The sequence below is a fragment of the Aphelocoma coerulescens genome, chromosome 1, assembly GCF_041296385.1.
Source record: "Aphelocoma coerulescens isolate FSJ_1873_10779 chromosome 1, UR_Acoe_1.0, whole genome shotgun sequence".
NCBI classification, from domain to species: Eukaryota; Metazoa; Chordata; class Aves; order Passeriformes; family Corvidae; genus Aphelocoma; species Aphelocoma coerulescens.
This window is the reverse complement of record NC_091013.1, coordinates 100913101-100931283: the sequence shown is the minus strand read 5'-3', so window position 1 is coordinate 100931283 and position 18183 is coordinate 100913101. Positions and strand designations below refer to the sequence as shown.

The window sequence follows — 18183 nt, the reverse complement described above, 5'->3', positions numbered from 1 at the left end:
TTTTTTCTACCAACCCCTTTCCTTTTTCATATGTTTGTGTTTCAGCTAACACAATTAAGCAGTCCAACCAACTATTTTTAGTAAGAAGGTCTTAAAGAAATGAGTCGTTTGTTTTAATATTTAGGAAAGAGGCAGAAAGCCAAAAAGTAGGATTTAGATTGAAGAACTTAAAATGTATCTCTTGTATTCCCCATTCTTTAGTGTACACCCTGAATAAACATTGAGGAGAGAAGGAAGAAATACTGGAAATAGGCACAAAATTTGTTACTGAAAATCCACTAAGGGTTAACGGGAGTCAGTGAAATAAACTCCTTTTATGTTGATGGGTAAATTAGCCCGTTGAAAGGCTATTAAAGTGTAGGGTGTTAAAGTAGGTGCATCCACAATTAATTTATTTGCAGCATTTAAATTTTAGTCTTCATCTCTATAGCTTAAGCTGTTCTCTGCCTGCTTTTAGTGTGTTTTGTCATATTGAACATAATGCTAACATAAGGCAAGCTACTTATTTGGGGGTGTTGTCTGTAGGTATGAAGACAAATGGTGATTAAGATATTTGCATTTCATTTACGAGACAGACATCTTCTAGCTATCTTGTATACATTTACCCTGAGTATAGCCTGAAAAAGGTACTTATTCTTTAGTTGGATAATTCTAAGCAACCCCTTGCATTGTTACTGAGTAAAGACTTCCTCAGAACTGTGCTGCTTATTTGTATGGGTGATCCTGCTGTGTCCTCTCTGTCAGTTTCTGAGAAAGTTCAGATTTGGGTACCTCATGAGAAAACTTTCAAATTATTTAATACTAACCCTTCCCAAATGGTTTTGGAGATAGAAAACATCTTATTTGAATATTCCAATGGACAGACCAGGATAATATTTCATTTGCTATTCTAGGGAGATTTAATAATCAAATCCAAACAAAAACAAAATAACCTGTTCTTTAGCTCATATTGACCTATTCAGTTGTCTGGCTAATGTTTTTGGAAGCTAACACTTTGTCTAGTTTTTCTCAAAAGTATTATGCCAATATGGATCATTTGAAGCACAAGCTCATCCAGGTGACCTTGATGTGGGGAATATCTTCTGCTACAGACTCAGTCTTTCTGCTGGGACTCAGTTTAAAATGACAGGACAACTGCAGGTGCAAGGTGCTGTCTTAGAGCAGGCTGTGGAGGTGCTGCTGTATCCAGTTCTGATTAGCAGGGGGAGTCAGGGAAGTTATTCACTGGAAGGTAGGTAGGAGTTAAATGTGAATGCATTCGTTTTTACATATGCATGTGTGTATGCAAGCATATAAATCCTTAGGGGTGAGAACTACTGTTTCTGTCCTGGGTTTGGCTTTTTTTCTTTCCTTCTCTTTGCAATTGTTTTGTTTTTCTGCAACTTTCCCTTCACCTGCACACACCCTGTTTCTGTAGACTATATGAAAATTGCCTGCATTTTTGTTCTTCCACATGAAACAGTTGTTTTAGGCCATAAGCAGCTTTGAAGAAGAGGACTTCTCAAAAGCTGGTAATCAAAAAATCATCCTCACAGTCTAGTTCTGTTCTGGAGCTGCAAGGAATACAGCTCAGATAGTGCTGGTGTTAAGTTTATTGGTAGTCTGGGAGCAGGGAATAGAGAATGCAAGTCCTTCTGTTTGTAAGTCTGTGTTTACATCTGGGGATAGCTAAAAAACAAACTTCTAGTTTCTTAATTAATTCTTCTCTGCAATACAAAAGTGCACATCTGTGACCTTCTGCAAACCAGCTTTATCGAAGAGCATCAGCTGAGTGTGTAATGACCTGACTTCCTTCTCTCATGTTGTGATTTAAATCACAGAGTACAGTGCTATTCCAAGCCCTGTTAAGGAACTATATTATTAAAAATTCCAAGTTCTGGACTACTGTAACATGAAAAACTTATTTTTATCTGAGGCAATGAATTGAGTTCAAAGAAACCTTCCTTTACTGCTTTTTTACAGTTTCTTTCAGTATCTGTAGGTGGAATCCTGGCACTGATGAACTACACCAAAGAGAAAAACAAAAAAGCCTTTGGGCAGGCAGCTATGCCTATCTTATTCTCCATTCCTCCCTGAAAATGACTTCTGGTTCCTTAGTTACCACGTATAGTTTTGCACAGAATTGATGCATTTGTGCAAGTATTGTGACAGCAGAAGGAACTGTGGATTTGTAGAAATTGGAAACCAAAAGAAAATCTTACTAATTCATTTGGTGCATCTTCTGTCAATGCAGGGCTGCTCTGTGCAGCTGTTTGCAGTGACTTTTGTCTAGTCTCTGCTTTTCGTTTTGTATTGTTATTTGTGCCCACATTCTTTCAGGAATTTACTTAAAAAAAAAAAAGAAGCTGGAGAGATGGAAGATTACATGAGGCAAGGAGGAGATAAAATAAGCTAAAAGACTTTGAGGCAGTTGTTTAGACTTTATCTGAAACTATCTGAATTCCTCCCATTACTTCCATCGTTAAACTACTTCTCTTTCCTTTTTCTTCCCATGGCATTTCATAGCAGCAGTTCCAGTGTCCTTAAACCCATAACCTATCTATTGCAGCATTTGACCCCTTCCTTTGGCCATTTTGTATCTAAGATAAATAAAGGAAATTAGAACTTGGGCCTCAGTTCAACAAAGCACTTAAAACATAGCCCTGTGTATTTTTGTTGAAAAAGGAAAGGACTTCAGCAGAACTCTGATTTTAATGATATATTGAAATGCTTGGCTGAATCAGGCTCTTGGTCACATTTACTTCATGTAGATATTGTTGAAGCTTGGGCTTTTGAAATTCTCCCTGGGGCCTAAATCTTTAGGTTACTTTCATATTCCAAAAATAAACATCTACTGAAGTACAAATACTGTCAAAGATTTTATTATTATTTTACATTACTTAAAACAGTTCGGTTTTTTGGAGGTTGTCTGCTTAAGTTTTGCATGTGATACCTGGAGAAATGAAACATGCAGAATTGACAAGCTGAATTTTATTGCCTTTCATAAATCTGATCTGATATTTAATATTTTAATAACTCATGTGACTTCAAGGATTTTTCTCCACTGTGTACTCAGCCTCGTCTCTGAAATCTGTGGGAGTTTGGACATTACTCAGTGGACAAAGACTCACTCTAATTATTTCTCAGATTAATAGCATCCTTCAAAATTTTTCTGATTTATCTTTATTATTTCTCCTAGCATTGTGCTTGATGATCTCTTTGATTTCACCAGTAAAGTGTTTTAGGGTTTCATATCCAAATGTATAGATTAATTTCTGAATATTGCAAAAAGAAATATGGAGGTTATTATGGCTTATTTACAGTCTGAAATGTACTGACAACTGATAAATGCATGTGGAAGGCAAGGAGGAGAAGCAGGGGAAAGTTCTAAAGACAACATTCTTCAGATTCATGTGTCTTTTCCTAGGGACCATGGGTGGAAAGAGATTCATATCTTCATTACTCTGTGGTTTTAATTTTTTTTGGCAGCAGGAGGAAATATTTTTTCAAACTTTCCTATTGTTTGCAGATTCCATTATTCTCCCTTTTTTTGGCAGACACAAATAAAATTCCTAGCCAAATATTAAGGATAATCAGATCCCTTTATGTTGGGCGCTGTATTGGGAAGTTGATGACTGCACCTCTCAACTACTAATGGCTTCTAAGGAGAACTTGCAAGTGCTTCATATCTGCTTGTGAGGTGGTTTCATTTTGTTTATGGGACAGAGGTAATTTTTTATGAAAAAGTCTTTTTTTTTTTTGCATGGCAGAGTTTACCATGAACAAAGATGAATAGAATTTAATTTGTGTGCCTTCCCCTACTGTGTATAAACCATACATAGCCAAGTAATCTTTTCTCCATGATGAAATGAGGTAATGTTACTTAGCTCATGAAAGCTCTGTATAAGAGTGTATTTTAAGAAGAAGTTTGGGATTGGTGGTTTGTTTTGTTTGTGATGAGTTCTGCAGTGAGATTTTTTTATAAACCTATCCCCACCCACAATATGCCTGTCTAGCTGGGCTATTTCTGGAGACACGACAGCCGTTTCACTATTAATGCAATAGCAAAAGTGAGTTGCAATCCTGTGAAGACCTTGGAAGGTGCTAAGTTTCATGTCTGTGAACATGCTTGGAAGTAGAACATATTTTAAATGTCTGTCTTTAGTCATTAGAAAATAAGAAAAAGTGTGACGCTATGTACTACTTTTCATCCATTTCCTTTGAATTTGGTCAAAGCAAGATTCTTTTTGTAGAACTTCAGGGAAGTGGTGTGGCTGAAACATTTTGAGCTTCAAGTCTGACTCCACATGAATCCCTGTCTCTTTTTTATGTATTAATCTAAACTTTGAGTTCAGTCATTTTATTCAAAGTGATCAACTCCCTTTCAGAGCAGTATAATTCTTGTTTGAATAAAAACTGCACAGGTTTGTTGACTCAACTTTTCACACTGCCATGTGTGAAACACACAACACCACACACATGGTGCCTGTGGAGGATGTTTCTTTTAAAATCATCTTTGATGATATGAGGTGAAAAAGTAGATCAAGTTATTGCAGGCTCTTTCTGCTCCTCCATATCATTCACTGTCTCTTTTGTTATGCTTTTCCCCTCATGTGTTGTTCCTGCACTTGTTGCTGGGTGATGCCATTCTACCAATGGCTTGGAGAGCAAAGCCCAGCACACAGGTAGAAGGATTTGGCATTCAGTGCCTTTCTTGCGGGTTGCAAGTTTCCAGGAGCCTCCTGAGGCCATCGACTGCTTTGGGAGCACAAGCTTGTCAGGCACACACTTAGGTGGATGCGGACTTGAATGCAGCATCCGAACTGGAAGATGGCCCATTGGTGCCATTGATGCTATGCAAAGAGGAGTACAAAGTTGTCATGCTTTTTTTCTTTTTTGGTGGTTAAGTAGAGAGAATCCAGAGTTAAAATTTATCATGAAGCCTACATTTCATTATTATAATTCTGTTGAACAGGCTTCTCTTGCATCCTACTGATTAACCCAGTGAAAATAGAGCTGTTAAAGAGCTTTTCTGAAAGGGACTAAGGCTCTAGAAGAGTGAGTATGGATGCTAAAGAAGGCAAAATTTGCAAGGAGAGAAAGTATTTTTTTGTTGGGCGGCCTGCATTAACAGAGTAAAACACAAACATGCTCTTGGGCCCAGAGGCCCTTCTTTGGGTCTCTAGATGATGCATTTATGTTACAAAATCTGTGTAATAACAGACATCTTTTCTGTCTTGATAAATTCCCCCCTTATGGTTCCTGGTAAGAAATACATTCAAAAAGGCTTTTCTTATTCTCTGTGATTTCAGTAGCTATACAATAGCTCCTGTTAAAAGCACAGTGCTTCAAGTTATTGGTGATTTTGGTACCTGTTCAAGGAGTACGTGTTGAAATAATGCAGAGGCAAATGTATCCTATACAAGCTGTTTTAGATTGTGGATTCCTAGGGATGTAATGTAACTCGTAAAACTTTGATCCCTTTGGGATTCAGAATTGCTGAGCTATCTGATGGATTCATAGTTTAGAAATGTGACTTAGTTGTGCGGTTCAGTTCTCTGGTCTGGAAAAGTATTTACAGAATTTCTTGATCTCCTAGGGTGTAGTTACATGTAGCTCTTTGTGTTAGTCTTGCCCACAGCAGGTACTGTTCAAGGAGTCTCTTGGGCTTGGGGAAATGTATTTAGCAGACTCAGACACTCCACAGCTCCAGAGTCTGCAACAAAAATTTTACAAAACCCGTGAGTGAGGAAGGGGAGCAAATACAAAAGGGTATTAATTTGGCTTTTTTACAGCAGCTGGCATGAGACATATCAGCCTTAAGAACCATTACTTTCAACTCAGCAATATTGAAGTTATGTCATTATCTGGGAACACTTTTATTGATTTCATGTCTCCAGGTGATATGTCAACAGGATGGACTATTACTAAGAAGGTCTTTTAGGAGATGAACTAAATGCTTGAATAGCCTACAGCTTGCTTCATGTTTGAAAACTGAACTAAAGCACCAAAAAAGTGGTTTAAGGAAATTCTCTTCCAGCACCTGAAGAAAAGGCAAAATTTTCTTTTAATGTCTAAAATTCTATGTTCTTTAAACAGTCTTCCCTTCAACCTTTCCCAGTGCTTTATAGTCTGCTTTATTTTGTGGAGTTTTTTAGTTGTTGAGTGCTTTATTTTTAACCTGTTTTGTTCAGTTACCTATTTTTAGTTGTAAGGATGAAGCTTCTGTACCTTTTAACGTTGGTAACTTGATTGTTAACTTGGTAACTTTTAACCTGGGTAACTTGTTTGAAAGCATTTTGACAGAGCGGAATTTCTGGCTTCTATTTGCTCTGGCCAGTGAACTCCGGAGCTTCTAATATGAAGATTAATATTAATTAGATGAAAGATAGTTACAGTCCACAGAAATAGCATTTATAAAGCATGTGGTCAAGATGAACTGTGTAGAATTTATTAAAGGGAGCAATGTATTGGGTTCTGTCTTGTAGTGATAGTTTCATGAAATCTGAAGTGGCATATTCTGCTATGAAGTCTCATAGTACATTTGATAATTGCTAATAATTTATCGTGTAAGCAGACTGTACTATTACTCAAGAAAAAAAATAAAAAAGCAAATTTCTTAAATGGATTCAACAAAAGAACACAGACCTTAGTACTTTCAGGTGACTCTGCAGAATAAAGATTTAAGCACTGTAAATTTGTTGATCTTTGGGTTGTTTACTTCCCTGCCCCCTCTCCAATAAATACAGAACTGTATGTATAGGTAAATATTTGTGCATAACTGTAGCCAGTAGCAAGGACAGAGGGAGAAAAGTGGTTCTAGTTATTGTAATGCAGTACTTAAGACAGTGCTTGCAGCCTTTTTGTGTTTAACTTTTAAAATGATGCATAAATGTCTCGATTCCATTTATAATAAACAGAGGCCTAGAACTAGAAAGCTGAAAAAGAACAAATGTATTTCTGAATTCCAAATGTATGTTGTATTGGTTAAATGAGATCCAGTTGTGCATGACCTCTTAGTTTGATTCAAGTTTGGGACACATGAAGTTTGTTAGTTCTTTTCTGTTTTACCCCATTTTTCTGATTTAAATTGTTTGTATTTCAGATTTCCTTAGTAGATGGGCAGAGGCTATTCTCACATAAATCAGTCCTTGATATTGCTGCTGAGTAAAATGGAGCATACATGAATCCAACACTACCAAAATAGGAGGAGTTGCTTTGCTAGAAGCCTAAGATGTGTCCAGGGTGACACAAGGTTATACAGAGCTTGACAAGAATAAACACTTTGAGAGCTATAAAATTCCTTTGACCTTGGGGCTTGGGAACCTAAGTGGAGCCTTAACTTTTAGCTATCTGTGTATATGTAAATCAAAGCAAGTCATGCCCAAAAATGTTGCTAAGTATATTTGTCTCAGTGGTCAGCGTGACGGATGGTTGCAGTTCTTGGAGCGGTTGTGGTAGGCATAGGTATCCCTGGAGCAGGAACACGCGTAGCTCAGAGGCTTGTGGAAACCCTTACTGGTGGTTTTGCTCATGGAGAGCAGGCTCTTGAGTTGGAGGGAATTCTGAAGTGCCTCCAGATCTGTTGGGAATCGCTTGGAAAAGTTAATATATGCAATTTTACACAAAGGATTTCTGGGTGTGTCGGAACTTCAATGAACGATGGTTCCACTGGATTCTGACTTCTTTCAGCTAGTTAACTTTTACAACGAGTGGCTGAGGGCTGATTGTGATACCTTAGCTTTAAATGATGTCCTGGTCTGTGTTCCACATGTATTGATGTCATAGAATTTGAGTCGTTCAGCCAAACTTGGACTCACTACTTTTGCTTCAATATTGGGCTTTCTTGGAAGCATTTTCTCTGTTTTAGGTACTTAGCAAAAGCAGCAAAGCTGCCCGTTTTTGGTAGTGGATTTCTACAGGCTTCAGGGAATAGCATTAATATAAGTAATACAAAAAAAAAAAGGGGGGTGGAATCATGTTTGTGGATCCTTTTGCAAGTATAATACTTTGTTTCTTTTCATAACTGCAGTATAATAGAGAGACCAAATCACCTTGTGAAGTTGTTTGTGATCTTTTTTTCTTTAACTACTGCACCAGCTATTAACAAGTTTTTTTTCTTTTTCCCTTGTGCTCTTCTGTGCTTCTCTCTGTTTTTTATGTGCATCTAGGAGCCAAAAGCAATAAAAGAGGCTAACATTTGTCAGGTGAGGTTCCAGTTTGTCTTTGTCATGTTGGAAAAAAGAAAATCCATTAGTGGATTATTGGAAAGTGGAGGGAAGGTGAAGATGCCAATGTCCAATGGAGTAACTTGGAAGGAATGGTTAGAGGTATTTTTAGCATTTGTACTGGAATGCAGGGAGGCTTATTGATTGCACTTTTGTTCCCTGAGGGAGGTCAATGGGAAAGGGAAGAGGTCCAGAATCAGGAAGTAATCCTCACAGAATCACAAATGCATGCTTTTCACTTTGACATTAATCTGAGTTTAGAAAGGAAAATGCCTAGGAGTTGCATTTCTGCATGGATTTACATTAAAAATCTTGTATTTCAAGTGGGGGCAACTTGTTACTGTCAATTGCATGGCATTCAGGACAGTGAAAATGGTCACATCTTTCATAATGAAGAAGAATGTTCACTTTGTTTTCTAGTAGAGCTTTAGGTTTTATTTTTTTATCTGTCTTCATTCCTCTGACATTGTTCTACCTCTCTCACTATTCATAGTAATTTCTTAAGTGAGAGTGATTTTACTCAGCTGATAATAGAACCGTAGTGTTTTGTTGTGTCATGTTTCTGTTGAATATTTGAATATTTTACTTTCACTAAATGTTCCTTCTCTTTTAAAAAACACTTCTTCATTGACCTGAACTGTGAAAGCTGCTATATCTAAAACCCCATCAGGTGACAGTCCTTTTTAAGTGTATGTTTGTGTGCATGGTTTTATGACATTTATAGGCTATTACTGTTTCTACTTTGATGAACAATGAATGTACTGGGAACATGTTCATATGCAACATTTGAATGCAAATCCTAAGTTAAACACCTTCATAACTCTTAAGCTGTGGGGATATTGATACAAGTTGGAATTACACATATAATTTCTCTCTTAGGAGTTGCACAGATCTCTTAGGTGTCCTTTTGGGCATATGCATTTCTTAAAGTTACTTAAAGAAAGCATTTTTTCTTTCTTGTTCATAGATGCAGTTTGGGAGAGGATTTTATTTCATTTTTTGAGAACCTGTAAATTCAATGAAGTTGGGTTGTTCTGTGTGGGTTTTGTGTGACTAGTTTGGAAGAAAATTGTGATTCACTTCTTGGTGTCAGAAAGTTTCTAAGTGCTATAGAGCAAGCAAACCATAAAGGGGGACACAGCTCTCGAGCAGCTGAGTGGTTCAGACTGAAAAGTGCTTGGGCTTCTCAGTTCTGTGGTTCACAGTGAGCATGCTCAGATGTTTTGTTACTTCCAAAGAAATATTACATCATCTTATTTGCAAAGTCACTAGGCTGTAGCTGTCTTTATGTCCAACAGAGTTCTCAAGTGGGATATCAAATACATGCATTACATAATCAGAACAAAGCCTTTATTGGTTGATTGTACCCTTAGGGTGGGATGCTGAATGGTAGTTGCATATGGAAGACATAATCTTGCAGAATTAACCATTTCCTAACCATCCTATCAACATCTATGAAGTGAAATAATAGCCTGGGGATAAGATTCACTTGGGAAGGGTATAGCTAAAGAAAATAAGATTTTAAATTGGTTTAATGAGTTCATCATCTTTCTGTAAATGCACTTAAATGTATTGAAACAAACAGAAAGAACCAGAAGGGTTTTATGCATATATTTATAGACTGATTTGCTGAACTTTCATGTGGTGTAACTCCTGTTGTTAATGAATTCAAAGGAGGTAGACCAATTTCCACTCAGTCTGTGGTTTTAATTTATTGGAAAATGATCCACTTAAAAATACCGGAAATAAATTTTTTTGGTTATGGAATATTAAATTTATCTTTCTAAGCTAATTTGAGCACTTTTTAGAGTTATTCACTTGTTAAGGACCATATGTGCAAAATATGTGTCTGGTGATTTTAATTGGTCCAGTTCAGAACTGATCTGGCTTTTAATAAGACCTTTTTTTGTGAAAGGTATAATATGGAGCTTATAATTCTCAAGCTACATGAAAGTGATACCAAAGTTTGGTCTTTTATTGATTGTCATGGTATTTTTTGTGATCTCAGTCTAGTTTTAATGAACCTGGATTTCATAAACCTCATTAAAAAAATTAAATAAACAGGTAAGTTCTTACTCTGTGGGAAATGAGACCACATTAAAAAACCAAAACCAAAACCCAAATAAAACCCCACATTAAAAATTCTGTTATGATGATCTACATGTGATTTCCTGTGTTGTCTTAATGCAGTTTTTATATGTGGCTTCAGGATAAAATTGCACCGAACTTTCAAATTAAAACTGCTAGTCAGCCTTTGGGTATGTGTACCTTTTAGACTGGAAGGTCTAAAGGAAGGTCTAAGGGAAAAAGTGCTGATTGAACCCAAGGCCATGGGTTTTGTTCCTGTCTTCCCTCTTGCACTGCTCCCAGACTAAATTAGGATCCCATGTGAGTAATCCATCAATATTGACTTTGCTTTTGAGATATATTTATTGAAGAGTGGGAACTTGTTGACAAGTTCTTTTTGTTATTGTGCCTGTCCCAACATATCCTTAGAAATAAAAAAATTGATTTGGTCATTTCACAGAATTCCTCTGGTTCTTCACCAGATCAGTTTCAGATGGACAGTGCTCCCATAAAAATCTTGAAACAAGATACTGATTTGGGAAGTGTTGGCCTAAAAATACTCTGCTTGATCCTTCAAGGACCACTGGGACAGAAGTGTATGTAGTACTGAAGACCCTCAAGTGAAAAGCAAGGCATGTACAGCAGAATTTAAAACTTCCTTGTATTTTTATCCAGTCACAGCAGACAATGTAATTCTTTACCTTTTTTTTTTGGAAATGCATGTCCAGGACAAAACATGGATGAGCACTCAGTAGACTTAATAAAACTAATATGCAAAATTTTGATTAATGCAAGTTCCAGCTGTTATCCATTGGATGGGCAATAAGTGATGTTCAGCATCCTACCGACTTGCTTTTCTTTTGCTTATTAGCAGTTCCTTTTAGTAAAGTGGAGAGGGGAGGGTTGGGTAGGGGAGGAGCCTGTGTGACATTTTCTCCCTGATAGTTATTCATGTAGGCATCTTTCAGTCTCCCAGGGATATTTATACCAGTTGTGGAGCAGACGTTGGGACAAAGGATTACTAGTCAATTTGGAGAGCTAAGTATACATGTGGCAGATGTGTTAAGGAAAATGCCACCACAAACACCCTCCAGGTTTTGGTAGGGAAGCATCAAAGCTGTAGGATTTCTCTCTTTGATGGTGGAGCTTGCCATACAACCTTTCTGCTTTTTGGCCTCTCTGAATTAGTCCTGAATACTACTCAGAGACATAAGGAAAAGCATAATTCTACATGAATTGCAGTCAGTTTCATAGGACACCTTGGAAGTAACAAACATCGAACCCTGGGATTAAAATTAGGTGTAAAAACCAGGTAAAAATAACCCAGCATGTCCAAGAAGAATCACTCAATAACAAAACAGTGTAAATAAAAGTAAGATGTGCTGGATATTTTCCATTCTTAGCATAAACCCATGTCTTTAAGTAATTAACAGTGGCCTTGCAAAGTTAAGAAAATACCAGGTTTCAGGCTGTGCATCTCTGTTGGTTTCATTATGCTCTTGAGAATTTAAATGGAGGCAAAAGGTAATTCTTTAGTCTGTGATTATGCAGGTTAGGTAATTTTCTGATACTGAATGTATGGTTCCCTTTTTTCCTTTGGAAACCTCTGTCTGCATCTCCTCACATTAAAACAAACCAACAATCAAAAAACCCTAACCAAACAAGAGAAGAACCCAAAAGTCTGAAATCAACCAACCAAGGAAACAAAAAACAAAACCAGAAAAGGAAAAGATCTGGTATTGCTATGTGGCAATTGTGATGCAGATAATCAGTGCAAGAGCATCAGAAAAGAAAATAGTGAAGTTTTATTTGAACTCAATTTAGTTTAGTAACACTTTTATTCCATCAAAGTTCTCTTGAAGGTGGCCAACATATCTACTTCTGTGCTGTTTGTCATTGAGTTACTCCTTTTGGAAACACTTGGTTATTGTAAACTTGTTTAAATAATTTATTTCTTGATGGACTAATTACTTCTGTTTATTGGTACCAAGGTAGCTGCTCACTTCTCTTTTAGTGGATAACATCCATTTTTTCCCCCTCCATTCATCTTTTACTGTTTTTTTCCTCCCACCTTTCTGAAGAATTATCTGCATGATTTTAGCTTTTCGTGGTCTTCTCTTGACAACAAAAACATGGGCATCTTAAGATTGCATTATGCCAGCAACATCTATAAATGTTCTTTGAGGTCCACTGCTGTGGAACTGTGAAGTGTGTGCCCAAGCTGACCCTGGGAAGCAGGAGTTGCAGGGAGAGAGACTGCAAACCACTGGTAAACTGAGCAGTGAGTTTACAAGAAAAGAATGCTGGATCACCAGTGTTGATGCTTGGGTAAGCGATTCACAAAGGAATCTTCCAACTGGAAACTGAAAGGAGAAAAAGTTTATTTAAGGTGGCCTTTAAAAAAAAAAAAAGGTAAAAAATTGCTTCTCCAGTACATGGCTGCAGCTATATATTTTGCAGCATGAGTCATAGATGGCTTTATAGTTCTACATCCCCTTGCATAGGAGGAATAAACTCTGGAGAAGAGGAAGTTAAGAGAAAACAGAAGTGTGAACAAATGCTAATGGTGCTCTCTCTGGCTCCATTCAGTCTGCCATTTCATCATACTTGAAGGGGGTAATTCAGAGATTCCTTTCTTGGCATATAAGTGGCAACATATGTTTGAAACAGTTAGTGGAAAATGTAGGAAAAAAATGACAGGCATATGGCAATAGGAAGGCAAGGAAAAATTTGTTGCCCTAACGTTAGCCACATAATTGGTACACTTAACTTGTGAGGGACTGATTTATTTAAAGACAAAAATGTATGCTCCATTTATTCAGGTTTTCTATACGTGGCCTTCATCTTATAGTGTCTTCATAATTTCTTTGCTCTCTGAGGGAGTGGAAGATGATAGGAGAGGTTCAGAGCCTCAGCCAAGGAACAGAGGGGGAAATCTGGATGCAAATAGACAAACCAACCTTCATTCATAGCCTCATTTTAAAACAGGAAGAATTGAAAACCTCCTTTATTTTAATATTCAGTTTTGTGCCTTTTTTTTTTTCCCCCCATGTTGAGTTAGCAAGAATGTTTATGGCTTAATGCAACATAAGATGTACTGCTTAAAGAATAGAATAGCTGTCCTGGAAACAGGCATCATCCAAAATAGTGTTTCCAGTGTGAAGTACATGCTGAGGTAACCTGCTGACTTCTGTCAAAGAAGGGTTTCTACCCATGCATATGTCTGTGCAGAATTGTAAGCAAAATGCAGTACCTCAAACTGTATGTGATGCAGAGAGAATGTGGGTAGCTCTTTCTGTTTCCTCAGTTAATTTTGTGCCCTGAGTTGAATAATTCATTTCAAGGGAGAGTGTTGTTGGGAAGGTTAAGGTCAAACCTGGTCTTGTAGATCTTCTGATGACATGCAAAATGTGTGTTTAGGAACGCCCTTTGGCCTGAAGCTGAAAACTCTACAATCTAAATAATATATTCTCAAAATGCTTAGGAGGAAATCAGTCTGTTTTCTTTCTATTGAAAAATGATTAATCAAAACCCTGGGAGAATGTCTCCCACCACACTGGCCTTTAGATTGTGGCCTCTTCTCTGAAGAGTGGTGAGGCCCTTGGGGAACTGTAACTTGCCAACTGATTGGTCATGTTATGGCCCTTATTCCATGGGGATCGTAGTCCTTGCATGGAAAAGGAAAATTGACTAAACAACATTTTAATTTTGTTCACTCTTGTCTCTGGCCTCTTTTGGCTCTGGGATTTTATGGTCTAGTGATTTAATTTTGAGATGCTAAGTCTTATGTGAGATTATAAATACTGGTAAACTGATTGCATTATGCCAGCAAATGTAGCTTATTCTGGGGAGGTGAAGGACAGATGCTTTACCTATCTTATTTAAATTCAGAAAGTATGCTGTGTTAAACTTCTAAAAATAGATAAAAAGCCAGCTCTAGCTTTTTAAAGAAACAAAACCAAAACAATGAAAACAGCCTCCATAATTAGTATTGTGTTAACAAGTAACACTCTGAAAACTTGAGAAATCTGAACTAGTATCTCTGCCAGAGTAAATGACATCACAAATACTGTCAGCAAAATGAATTAAAACAAATGTTTTGAAAGGAAACCTGTGTATGTTATTCTGGTTGTCACCCATGTTAGCAAAAAGCCAGGAGAATGCATCTGAAATTTGTAGAAATCTTTGGAGTTAAAAAGGAAAAAAAGAATTTCTAACTATGTGGAGAGAGGAACCTGTACAACAAAAATTATTAGTGTACAGCTTGTTTGGGAGGAAAGAGGAGATGTTTTTAAAGAAGTTTCAGGAACGTTATTAAATATTCTCTATTTGTTAGCTTCTGTATGTCTTACTTTACTTACATGTAAATGCATTCAATTGCCCTGTAATTTGTCTGGGTTGTTTTGTTTGATTGTTGTCTTTTTAGTTTAGTAAATGGACCTTGGTGGAATCACTTCCATGCAAGCAGAATCCTGCAAATGTGTGGACTACAGTGATGCAGGTCAGAAGGGACAGGGACATGTATCCTCTTTTCTATGAGGCCCTTCCTCCTAATTATGTATCAGTTTGAAGAGTCCATTTAAAGAGGTTTGGTCCTTTTGTTGTTCTGGTCATGTTTTGGTTTCTGAGCAACTAATGGTTAAGGAGAGAACTACATTTTGTGTCATAAACACTATAGCTGACTGGAGTTTTTCCTTGGATTGGCCATCACACCAGCATAAAATGGTGTGAGGACTTGTCATGTTTGAGGTAGAGCTTTTTGCTTCAGCAATTGGCTAAAACATACAAACTATGACCCACTGTCAGCTGTCAGAAGGGAATCAGTGCTTGGCTCTTACATCGTTGTACTTCACCACCATGTAACTGTAGTCTCAAGGTGTGACATCTTTAGGGTGTGGGAAACTCCAGATGGTTTGTACAGCTTTGTAAAGCAGCAGGGTTGTAGCCTGTCTGTGTGCCACAAGTGGCAACCATTGAGTAGAAGGGCAGATTTCAAAGGGCCATGTATGGGCTGCTTGCTGGGTGTGGAACACACAAGCACAAGTGTAGTTATTTCTTGTGGAATGCTAGCAGTGAATTCATCAATTTTCCCTTTTCTGTTCTTGAGTTGAACAGTAGTTCTACTGCTCCATTTTACTTCAATCACCATATAGCAAATGCTGAAGGAGAGACAGTCACTGCTGTGTCATCCCTCCCTGACTGAAGGTTGAAATGTGTGCTTTTATGCCACCTGTCTTTAGAAAAGTTCCACCAGGATCTTGTCTTTTCCTAATAAAATGATACATACTTCTCTAGATCAGCTGAGCTTTAGGATCGTGTTCTTACCAAGAGTACTGGCAATTAGTTGCACTGTAAAAAATCACTCTTGTTTTTAATGAACTTTTAGCTTCTTAAAGTACAGCTTTGGATATTTGAAAAAAGCTTTGTGCAGATGTGTAGCTCTGACTACTGCGTGTCTGGCCTGTGCTGGTGCACAGCAGTGGGTATGAACTGTTCTGAGTATAGTTGCAAATTGAGTTGGACTTGGATATCACAGTCATGGTGGAGTTCAACCTGCCTTTTCTAATGCTGAGAAGATGAGATTTTCTCTCAGCTGCAACATCTAATAGGAGCAGACTTGAGCTTCTTCAAAATTCTTTAAATCCTTTTATCCAGTGTCATTGGAGTTGTTTTTTCAGGCTCAAAAATAAGCTGTGTTGGTTTACTGTACTGGGATGAGTTTCTTCTATGGGTCTTGGGGATCAGTACTCTTGTTTACTTCCCCATCCTGTCTGGATTGCTGATGCTGTTGTAGATTGTTTTCCGTGTTGAAATTTTGCCTGGAGATGATTAAGAATTGCATGCTCTGGAGAGCTCTCTGAATAAACTAAAGAGACAACAAACCTAATGCTTTGGGGGTTTATTGCAAATTATAATTTGAAGTTTGTAAATATTCTAAGAGGAGGATGCAACATGAGTAGAGTAGTGATCCTATGTAAATATTTGGGGTTTAAAGTCTAGAATGTCTTCTGATGTTGTTTTATACCATTTCCTTTTAAGCTGAATGTTTGTATGTTTTTAAAAGATGTAAACTCCTAGGATGTTAGCTTATTAGTGTGGAGAAATTAAAGTGTGCAAAAATATCTTACTTGTATACTAGTGAAATAAATATTTCAACAATGTAAATAGATGACAGTACCTGAAACCTAAATGCACTTGAGATTATGGTCACCAGGACAGGAATTTTTACATTTCTGATTGATTCCTCCCCATCTGGGTATAGGCATTACAAACTCCTTTCTCCTTGCTTCCTTCCAGGAATTCAAAATATCTTAATTTTTTTCATATTGATTTATATGTACTTAGGGCACCAACAGCAGCCATTGCTATTTCATAGTGACTTGGAAGCAGGGAATAAAAAGATTGTGTAAAGCATGTTAGGACACTTGTTCTAGCATAATATCAGGACTCTTGGCATAGGATGCCTAACAGAAGTGTAGGAGGCAAACTGTAAAGTAAGCATGGACAGAATAATTTGTTCTGTAATAATGTCTCATTTTAATTTCTAATCAGAGATACATTTGATTTCAAAATAATATTTTTCTCTTCTTTTTCATGCATGCTGATGAATCCTCAGAAACAAGTATTAACTCTTTCAGTGCCTTTGTTTTTCATCTAAAGGCTCAGCAGAATTTCCTAAATTTTTGGGCTTTGGAATTTCTGGTTGAAATGTCATAATCTCTCCGTCAATAAAAGAAACAAGCTTTTTGATGTACTTTTAGTTTTGGAGTTACCCTGTTTTTATGTTAATAGAGGCTGTCTTTGTCCATAATGGAGGTAAACTAAAGAAGAGTTCCTGAACAGCCCTCACTCTCCATTCATGATGCTTTGTGTGTGATGCATTTGATTGTCTCCTCTCGTAATATATGAAACAAGAAATCCCGCAGAGAGAGTAGGTGAGTGAATGTATAAATGGGTCTGGAAATTTCACTGACTATGGATGTTTCAGTTGAAAGGTGGAATGCAGTAAAGAACATCAGATGTATAAATCTGTAAAATAAAATGTATCTTAATATACATATGTGCAAAAATATGAGCGTGTGTGTGTATATATATATGGACTTAGGTTTGTCTAAGGCATTAATGTCAAATTCCTGGAAATGTGGTGACGAGAGAGGACCATTTTAGCTCATGTCAGGACAATGTGCTTCAGTAATTTCTCCATCCCTGGAGAGCTTATTAAACACTAAACAAAATGTCTCAGAATATAACTGATTGAGTGTTTTAAATTATGCCCTTTTGTTTGGCTCTTGGCCAGCTGCTCATTGCACAGGGCTGTGGCAAACAAAACCTGTAATTTACACTGACAGCATCATGCAGTTCACTCTGCAAGCTTCTCAACTCAGAACTTTTATAAAGTAAACATTCAAACAAACCTCAGGTTCTTAATGTAAACACATTTTGTAACTCTAAACTTGGCCAAACAGTTACGAATCAAATAGGGACTGTATTTTTCCCCTTCCCATGAAAATGTCATAATATATTTTTCATTTCCTTTGCTGATAAATAGGGATATCTCTACATGAGTAATGAGAAAAGACAGCAGTAATCAAAGAACTTTTTTTCTTTCACATTTCTTTTTTTTTAACCGTGTGCCTTTAGCACCAAATTCCTAACTTTTATTTTTTCCTACCAAGTGTATCCTAGTGAGGACTGACTCAAATTCCACTATACATGGGATAACTGCTTATCACAGTCCACTTGGTCCAAACTCAGAATGCAAAATGCAGCTTAGTGGACTTCTATGAAATGTATAATTCTCAGGTATTTCTGTGATTTTGCTGTTTGCCTTTTTTTTAATTCCCCCAATTTGATGAATTCATTTTCTTTGAAAAGAGTGTTTCCTTAAAACTCAAATGTGAAGTCTAAA

At 37.1% G+C, this 18183-nt stretch overlaps 1 protein-coding gene across 5 annotated transcripts in view; it reads left to right on the top strand.

Moving 5' to 3' along the window:
• Positions 1-18183, top strand: part of CMSS1 (cms1 ribosomal small subunit homolog) — a 225670-nt gene that overhangs the window by 39292 nt on the left and 168195 nt on the right. The window contains exon 1 of one of the 5 annotated variants that reach the window (XM_069021435.1): positions 1104-1231. The exons of the other annotated variants lie outside the window; for them this stretch is intronic. Within the exon in view, the coding sequence (XP_068877536.1) occupies positions 1123-1231 (109 nt within the window). The 5' untranslated portion in view covers positions 1104-1122. Of the gene's footprint in view, positions 1-1103; positions 1232-18183 lie in introns of those variants that run through there. 5 annotated transcript variants of the gene reach the window in all.